This window comes from Nansenia antarctica (assembly GCF_963989245.1).
Source record: "Nansenia antarctica genome assembly, chromosome: 9".
NCBI classification, from domain to species: Eukaryota; Metazoa; Chordata; class Actinopteri; order Argentiniformes; family Microstomatidae; genus Nansenia; species Nansenia antarctica.
This window is the reverse complement of record NC_137679.1, coordinates 2,486,723-2,496,352: the sequence shown is the minus strand read 5'-3', so window position 1 is coordinate 2,496,352 and position 9,630 is coordinate 2,486,723. Positions and strand designations below refer to the sequence as shown.

At 48.2% G+C, this 9,630-nt stretch overlaps 1 protein-coding gene across 1 annotated transcript in view; it reads left to right on the top strand.

Moving 5' to 3' along the window:
• Positions 1 to 276: 276 nt before the first annotated feature.
• plekha7a (pleckstrin homology domain containing, family A member 7a) overlaps positions 277 to 9,630 on the top strand; it is a gene marked incomplete at its 5' end in the record, with an annotated part of 150,994 nt that continues 141,640 nt past the window's right edge. Inside the window, 3 exons of the mRNA XM_080539141.1 lie at positions 277 to 353; positions 644 to 720; positions 1,000 to 1,057. Coding sequence (XP_080395267.1) covers positions 277 to 353; positions 644 to 720; positions 1,000 to 1,057 — 212 coding nt within the window. The remainder of the gene's footprint in view (positions 354 to 643; positions 721 to 999; positions 1,058 to 9,630) is intronic.

Here is a 9,630-nt window from a genome sequence, read left to right as displayed (position 1 = left end):
GCCCCCCCCCCCCTGCTGTTATTAACTGTTGTTTCCAAAACACACAACAACTTTACTTTCATTCATAATAATGCGTACTCTTATTAAATGTCGGAGGGATTAAAAAACCGCCCCACCAGAAGACGGACTCTCCGGTCTCCAGCACTACAGCCAAGCGCACATCCCCTTTAACTCGCCTCTCTGTCTCACCCGATCATTGGACCGGAGCTCCCCGGTGGAGACTCCCGGGAGAGAGCGGGGAGAGAGTGAGGCAGGACTCTCCAGCCCGGGTGGATCATGGCGGTGAGCAGGGACGCCTTACCTGAACACTGGTCCTACGGCGTCTGCGGGGACGGGAGGGTGTTCTTCCTAAAGTGAGTCTCATATAATATGAGGATATTATAAATATATATACACTGTCTGTCCTCGACGAGGCGAAATGTTAGTGTTGTTAGGGGGGGCTGTTCTCTCGCTGTGTGTTGAGTCTGTTGACCTGTATGTAACAGGTGTTTAGATAGACAGACAGACAGACAGACAGACAGACAGACAGACAGAGTGTGTTGACCTGTATGTAACAGGTGTAGTGTGTAGTGTGACACTGTGTAGGGTGTAGGAGTTGTATATGTGTGTAACAGGTGTGTGTGTCTCTCCTCCGTGGCTGCAGCGATGTAACGCACACCACCACCTGGCTGCACCCGCGCAGCGCAGAGCCCGTCAACTCTGGACACATGATACGGTCAGGTAAGGCAGGCTTCTAATGGGTTACTCTGTGTGTGTGTGTGTGTGTGTGTGTGTGTGTGTGTGTGTGTGTGTGTGTGTGTGCGCGCGCGTGTGTGCGCGTGTGTGTGCGTGCGTGTGTGGGGGGGTGTTGTTGACTTTAAGGAGGAGAACTGTTTGCATTTGCGTGCGCATTGTTGATAGAGGGGGGACATTAAAACAGCTGAACTTTCAGGTGAATGGTGTTAGTCAGTCTAAAGCGGTAATGTTTCTGCTTTCTCCGCTTGTCTCGTTGTAATGTAGACTTGCCTGGAGGATGGGAGGAGGGCTTTACGGACGAAGGGGCCAGCTACTTCATCAAGTAAGTAGGACAAATGTCTATCTAAGTATCTATTTAAAGCGACTGTTGCGTTGGGCACTTTGCCGTGACAAGTGCCTGGCGAATTACCGTAATAACGGCCCCTCCGTTACCCTGACGGGCTCATATGAGCTCCATGGCTCCGTGTAGACCTGGGAGGTATTCCATCAACGTTACTAAAGGGAAAATCTAGGCTTATTTTGATACATCTCGCGAGATAAAAACAAAACAAAATCCGGTATTATTTCGATAAATCTCGCGAGACTTGTGAAAATAAGCCTGGATTTTCCTTTAGTGGCTTTAATGGAATACCTCCCAGGAGACTTAAGAGAAGAGTGTGTATTTAAAGGTTAGGGGGGCTTTAAACCCCCGTGACCTATGGAAGCATATTACATGCCGTAATTAAATCCTCATTTCAAAGTCTTTAATGAAAATGATTAATCAATATGGTGTTTTTCAATTCCCTTTACCCCCAAATGTGTAGGCCTATGGGTTGTTGTTGTTGTTGTTGTTGTTGTTGTTGTTGTTGTTGGTGATGATGGAAATTCAAATCTCTGTTGCATTATTGTTTTCATGATTGAGAAATAACGGCCGCCAAATTGGAAAAAAAAGCTAAATCAAAGTCTGTTTCACTTTTCGTTTTCATAGGACTATCCGCTACAACACTGGCACATTGTAAACATTCAATGACAATGTTTTGTCAAGTTAAGAGTCAATCAGATTGGATAAACCAATCGCAACGGCTCATTTTCATCCTTATTGTCATGATGCACTCCCTTCCACAGTGTAGATTGCAATCCCATTTGAATTCTCAATTTTTTTGCAACGTCTTATAAATGGCCTTATAAACCTGGCCCAAGGTAATGTTGAAGGTGTGTGTAGGTACCTGTGTAGGCGACTATAATACACTCTTGACTGATTGGCTACTTTGGATTTAAGAGTTCATTATGACAGGTACAGAATGCTTCCATAGTGTCTGACTATGACTCTGTACTGTAGTCTAGTCTAGGCCACTTAACTCTTACGTTTTATTTGACTGCGTTTCACGCGCTCTCGCCCAGGTCCAAAGTCTGCGGTCGTTGTTGGTTTACAACACACACCCTCTCTTGTTGAAGTGGTTGTTCATTTAACACATTTGGACATTGTTTGACTGTTTGTTTGACTGTTTGCTCTACCCTCAGCTAGCAGGCTACAGGCCTGTGTTAGCTACTATTAGTAACGTTGCTGTTAATGAGTATTATAATAATAATAATAATAATAATAATATAATAATAATACATTAGATTAGACTTATATAGCGCTTTTCTAGACACTCGAAGACGCTTTACAAACTGAAAAGATTGAGTAGTAATAATAAAAAGAAACAAAAGGTAAATAGAAGAAAGTATAGGGGCCTAATTAAAAAAGTTTTAGTAGAAGGCGATAGGGAGAAGGTTTTTCCTTCTATCAGTGGCCCCGGGCCCGAGCTAGATTACTCTTCCTGCAACGAATGGTGGATTGCTGATTCACATGCTTAGTATTCAAATGTATTGATTGTAAGTCGCTTTGGAATAAGGCGTCTGCTAAATGCCTAAAATGTAAATGTAATTAAGGTAGTGCTGGGGACACATGGGAAGGGGAGGGGGAGAGGGTTAACTGGTGAAGGCGAGCTTGAAGAGGTGGGTTTTGAGGGCCTGTTTAAATGTTGGCAGGGTGTTGGCCTGTCTGATGTGGTTGGGGAGGGCATTCCAGAGGGACGGGGCTGCGGCTGAAAAGGCCCTATCACCCCAGGTCCGGAGCTTGGTCCTGGCGGTCTTGAGGGTGGTTTGGTCGTCAAACCTGAGGCAAATTATAGATTCATGTTATGAGTCTCAAATCTCACAGATAATTGTGTGGTGTGTGTGCTCTCTTAATACCTCTATGAAGGTGTGATGAAGTTCATATCAGTACTATAGAGGGACAGTATGTTGTTTTCCATTCTGTGCTGTAATCCATGGTAATGGCAAGTAGTGAAAGTACCACCGCTCATCCGTGATCAGACTTAGCTGAGGTGCTGAACTGAAGGGTATCAGTAGAGTGCAGAATAACAGCATCCGCACACTCAAACACTGTGCAAAACAACGTAGTTTATTGCGAGCTTTCGGTCACAGACCTTCAATGTTACGTAGACGTATTCTGTTATGTCATGCAGTTCAATATAAGGCTAGTTTATGGATCGATACCCTTGTGGGGTCCTGCTGTGAAATTATTAATGATGTGTGTTGGCAGTGTGACTGTGTGTGTGTGTGTGTGTGTGTGTGTGTGTGTGTGTGTTGGCAGTGTGTGTGTGTTGGGTGTGTGTGTGTGTGTTGGCAGTGTGTGTGTGTGTGTGCGTGTGTGTGTGTGTAGACTAGGCAGTGTGTGTGTGTGTGTGTGTGTGTTGACTGTGTGTGTGTGTGGGTGTGTGTGTGTGTGTGTGTTGGCAGTGTGTGTGTGTTGGCAGTGTGTGTGTGTTGGGTGTGTGTGTGTGTGTTGGCAATGTGTGTGTGTTGGGTGTGTGTGTGTGTGTGTGTGTGTGTGTTGACAGTGTGTGTGTGTGTGTGTGTGTGTTGACTGTATGTGTGTGTGTGTATGTGTGTGTGTGTGTGTGTGTGTAGACTAGGCAGTGTGTGTGTGTGTGTGTGTATAGACTAGGCAGTGTGTGTGTGTAGACTAGGCAGTGCGTGTGTGTGTGTGTGTGTGTAGACTAGGCAGTGTGTGTGTGTGTGTACTAGACGAGGTAGTGTGTGTGTGTGTGTGTGTGTGTGTGTGTAGAAGAGGCAGTGTGTGTGTGTGTGTGTGTGTGTGTGTGTGTGTGTAGACGAGGCAGTGTGTGTGTGTGTGTGTGTGTGTGTGTAGACGAGGCAGTGTGTGTGTGTGTGTGTGTGTGTGTGTGTGTGTGTGTGTGTGTAGACGAGGCATTACTGGGCCGGCTGTCAGTCAGACCAGGGATCTCACATCTCTTTTGACGTCAGTCAAGTCGTGTTGTAATAGAAAGCGACAAAATATCAAATCTCTTCCTCTGAGACAGCGTCAGACGGGAGCGATTCTTCCTTGTGAGTTCCTGGGCTCTGTCAGGCCTCCTGCAGGACCACATAATTGCTTTATGAGTGGGATCCTGCTGGAGGAATAACGAGCTGGAGTAACGACACCCTCAGACTCCAATATCCTATTATAGTTGTGGGAGGACGTATCCTCCAAAGGTCATGTTTATATAATGTCTCCCAGAGGGTCAAACGAACCTCAAACGAACAGTCTTGTTCTGTTTGGGACTGTTTCAGTTTCTGACTGAAGATGTTTTTCTAACAGCAAAAGAGCAATAGTTCTGAAAGTGTATGGAATGTGTTTTTCATTGTCTTTGGACCCTCCCGGAGTTGTGACTTAGCCAACGCCGGTCAGATCTACTAACTCTCTCTTTTCTTAGTTGTTTTTCTCTTAAAAACATGGTGGTCCTTTGCTTTTATGTTGTTGTTGTTGGCGTTTTTTGTTTTTTAAAAGGGAAGTCGGGGGTAGCTAACCCCAACCCTTTTACTTTTACGATCCTACAAATAGCCCCTTCAAAAAACTGTCTATTGTCCATTTTCTTCTGGCCACGCAACAATCTCTCTCTAGTCACATGACAACTGCAGGCAGATGTGGTAGGAGAAGTCTGGTGAAACAGCCTCACACACACACACTCACTCACAAACACACACACACACACACACACACACACACACACACACACACACACTCACACTCACACAGACACACACACACACACACACACACACACACACACACACACACACACACACACACACACACACGCACACACACACACTCACTCACTCACTTCTCTCCAGTAGAGGCCTGGGCACAGATGAATCATTTACAGAGCGATAAGCCACCACAGAAACTGTGTTTCCTTCTGATGGCCTGCTGGCAGCTTGATGGAATGCCACCCTAATCTCCCCAGGGTGAGGGTTCGGGCTGGGGCCTCTACCAGGCCGACCTGAGGAGTTGGCACAAACATGACCCATTGTTTACCTTCTCAAAGTGACTGAGCCTTTAGTCCAGCCAAGTCCAGTTCTGAAAGTGGAGAGAGAGAACTGCACAAAGGGACAATATATCGTTAGCCTCGTAGCATAAGCCTCGTAGCATAAGTCATGCTTCACTTGTGGTCAGCCGAGCCATCTTTGTATGTAGTGTCAAACATGCCTGTGTCGAAGAGATGACATGGGCAGATAGTGATGTTGGAATGTAACAAGCATTCTGATAGGCTGATGTCATAGAGGCAATAATGCCCAGTGAATCAGCAGTGATGAATGACACAATGCACACGGCGTGCGATGCGATATTGTTGCACGACAACATTCGATTCTCAATTCACACCCACACACTTCGGTGGTGTGAATTCAGAATCGAATGTTGTCGTGCAACAAAATCGCACGCCGTGTGCATTGGCCTTTTAGGCAGATATCTACATTTGGGCAACATATGACTTGATGATATGTCACCAGAAAGTCAACCTACAGAAAACCTCATTCCCTACAGTCCCCCCCCCCCCCCCACACTATAACACGACTCCCGTGGCTCACGGTGATGAGCTCATTGTTGGAGACGGGAGGACTGTGTCTCTGACAGATTGCGTCTGTGCCTGTGGCTGTTTGTAGAGGACCAGGTCCATATCCCTCTCCTCTGTCTCTCCTCTGTCTCTCCTCTGTCTGTCCTCTGTCTCTCCTCTGTCTCTCCTCTGTCTCTCCTCTGTCTCTCCTCCTCTCCTGTTTGTAGAGGACCAGGTCCATATCCCTCTCCTCTGTCTCTCCTCTGTCTCTCCTCTGTCTCTCCTCTGTCTCTCCTCCTCTCCTGTTTGTAGAGGACCAGGTCCATATCCCTCTCCTCTGTCTCTCCTCTGTCTCTCCTCTGTCTCTCCTCCTCTCCTGTTTGTAGAGGACCAGGTCCATATCCCTCTCCCCTGTCTCTCCCCTGTCTCTCCTCTGTCTCTCCTCCTCTCCTGTTTGTAGAGGACCAGGTCCATATCCCTCTCCTCTGTCTCTCCTCTGTCTCTCCTCTGTCTGTCCTCTGTCTCTCCTCTGTCTCTCCTCTGTCTCTCCTCTGTCTCTCCTCTGTCTGTCCTCTGTCTCTCCTCTGGTCTCTCCTCTGTCTCTCCTCTGTCTCTCCTCTGTCTCTCCTCTGTCTGTCCTCTGTCTCTCCTCTGTCTCTCCTCTGTCTCTCCTCTGTCTCTCCTCCTCTCCTGTTTGCTTGGGCTTGTAATTTTCTCCCCCTTAGAGAGGGTCCTGAGGACACACAGGGTGTGAAGACACACACACACACACACACACACACACACTCACATGCCTTATTCCAAAGCGCTTTACAACGGCCTCTCATTCACCCATTCACACACCCATTCACGGACACTTCGACATGTGCCAGCCGGGGCTCGAACCGCCGATCTGCCAACCTTGCGATCATTAGATGGCAGCTCTACCTCCTGAGACACAGCCGCCCCAAGTACAACACCACCCCACCCCCCTCCGACCCCCCCCCCTCCCCCTAACCCCCCTGTCCATCAGTGAGAGGGGTTACAGATAGGTCTTCTAGCGTGCCGCTGGGGGGGGGGAGGACCAGGGGATAAACCCCTCTGAGGAATGTCACTCAGTCTGCTGCTGCTGCTGGCTTATCTCTGGCTCTGCGGGGGCAATACTGAGAGGGCGGGGGGCAGAGAAAGGTGGAGAGAGAGAGAGAGGGTGGGGGGGGAGAGAGAGAGAGAGAGGTGGAGAGAGAGAGAGGGTGGGGGGGAGAGAGAGAGAGAGGTGGGGGGAGAGAGAAAGGTAGAGAGAGAGAGAGAGAGAGGGTGGGGGGGGAGAGAGAGAGAGGGGGTGGGGGAGAGAGAGAGAGAGGGTGGGGGGATAGCGAGAGAGAGAGAGAGAGGTGGATATAATACTGAGAGAGAGCAGAGAGAGGTGGGGTGAGAGAGAGAGAGAGAGAGAGAGAGAGAGAGAGAGAGAGAGAGAGAGAGAGAGAGAGAGAGAGAGAGACACAGAGAGAGAGAGAGAGACAGAGAGAAGAGAGCGAGGTGGGGGGAGAGAGAGAGAGGTGGGGTGCATGGTTCTAATACTGGGACTGATCTGCTGGTGTCAGGAGCAGTAATGATTAGTACTGGGAGGAGGATAGTGGAGACAGTCCCCAGCCCCTCCCCAGCCCCTCCCCTAGCCCCTCCCCAGCCAGCCCTCCCCTAGCCCCTCCCCTAGTCCCTCCCCTAGCCCCCTCCCCTAGTCCCTCCCCTAGCCCCTCCCCCAGTCCCTCCCCTAGCCCCTCCCCTAGTCCCTCCCCTAGCCCCTCCCCCAGCCCCTCCCCTAGCCCCTCCCCTAGTCCCTCCCCTAGCCCCTCCCCTAGTCCCTCCCCTAGCCCCTCCCCCAGCCCCTCCCCTAGCCCTCTCCCCAGCCCCTCCCCTAGCCCCTCCCCTAGCCCCCTCCTCCCCTAGCCCCTCCCCCAGCCCCTCCCCTAGCCCCTCCCCTCCCCAGCCCCTCCCCTAGCCCCTCCCCCAAGCCCCTCCCCTAGCCCCTCCCCAGCCCCTCCCCCAGCCCCTCCCCCTAGCCCCTCCCCTACCCCTCCCCTAGTCCCTCCCCTAGCCCCTCCCTCAGCCCCTCCTCTAGCCCCTCACCCTAGTCCCTCCCCTAGCAATCCCTCCCCTAGCCACTCCCCTAGTCCCTCCCCCAGCCCCTCCCCTAGCCCCCTCCCCTAGCTCCTCCCCTAGCCCCCTCCCCTAGCCCCTCCCCCAGCCCCTCCCCTAGCCCACACGGTGTTAGGCAGTGTGAGGGGACTGGGTGTGTGTGATAGCTGCTGTCTGTAATCAGGATAAGTGGGAGCAGTATGCTCCGTGATGCTAATTGTTGGTAATATGAGTTGTTAAGTGGGCTAGTATGAACGGACGACAGTCACAACAACATGATAATACCAGGAACGTGTCGCAGACAGCTAACGTCACTTAGCAGCTAACAATTAACTAGATATTCTCTCTAACGTGGCCCTGGCGTCAACCAACCCACCACTGTGGCAGCAGTCGTCGTGTTAGCCTAGCGTAAAACACCAGATCGGCCTCATCGAGTTTGACCAGTTAGCCGTCAAGGCTAACATCTTCATGAACTTCATCAGAGTTTTAACCAAAACAAGCAGACAAGCTCATATAACTCCTTTTTTTTTTTTTTTACTTTACACTGGCTTCCTGTTAAGGCCAGAATAGATTTCAAGATCCTTCTGCTTGTTTATAAATCTCTCACTGGCACAGCACCAGAATATGTTCAGACCTTGTGCTAGCATATCAGCCCAATAGAGCTCTCAGGTCTTCTGCTAGCATATCAGCCCAATAGAGCTCTCAGAGTCTGTCTGCTAGCATATCAGCCCAATAGAGCTCTCAGGTCTTCTGCTAGCATATCAGCCCAATAGAGCTCTCAGGTCTTCTGCTAGCATATCAGCCCAATTCGGTTGTTAAGTCGTGACGTGTTTCCGGGTCCAAAGTTGGCTGAGGCGCTGTCTTCGAAATGCCGCAATAATAATAATAATAATTAATTATATTTATATAGCGCTTTTCCGAGGCTCAAATACCCTGACAATATGGAGAAAACTGGAAAGTGCTGTGTCCCTTGTTGTATGAACAGATCAGAGTCTAAAAAACGATTAGTCATTCTAGCGCTGTAGTACACTGGTACTCTGGTGCGGAGAATTTCTGGTTTGGACCCGGAAATTGCAAAACGTCACGTTCTGACGTCAGACTTAACAACCGGATAGAGCTCTCAAGTCTTCTGACGCTGGTTTTCTCTGTGTACCACATGTACAAAAGAAGAGGTTTGGTGAGGGCTGCATTCTCATTTTATGCACCTCCAGATTGTGGAATGCACTGCCAGTTTACATTAGGGATGCAACCTCAGCACATTATGTTCAAGTTAAGACTAAAAACCCATCTTTTTAATATTGCCTTTAAATGACTAAATAATTCAATAGAGATTATAAAAACCCATCCTTTTAGTATTGCATTTAAATTACAAAATAATTAAATTAAGATTATATAATGATTAAAGCACTTTTGAGCTGCAATGTTTGCAGGAAAAGCGCTATGCAAATAATGTTATTATTATTATATTATTATTAATATTGCCTTTAAATTACTAAATAATTAAATTATGATGATAACGTTTGCAGGAAAAGCGCTATACAAATAAAAGTTATTATATTATATTATGATCTGTGCTGTGCTTTTTACAACCCTAATAAGTCATGTAGAACGTCTGTGGTATGAAATAGGCTCATAAAACGGACCACAGAAAAAGTGGCGCTCTTGGGTCTCTGCATCAATAATCAGAAATTAGAATCAGAAATCTGTTTTATTGCCGAGTATAATTATATGCAGTATATTTGCACATACAGGAAATAGACTTGGTGAGGTCGGTGCATGGGATGCAAATATGGTGAGGTTGGTGCAAAGATATAAAACAACAATATAATAAAAACAACAACATATAAGCAAAACTAGTTCAAAGGGGCAGTAAAAAATAAAAAACAGAAGCCCTTTCTGTCTGGTTTTGTGAAACCATGGC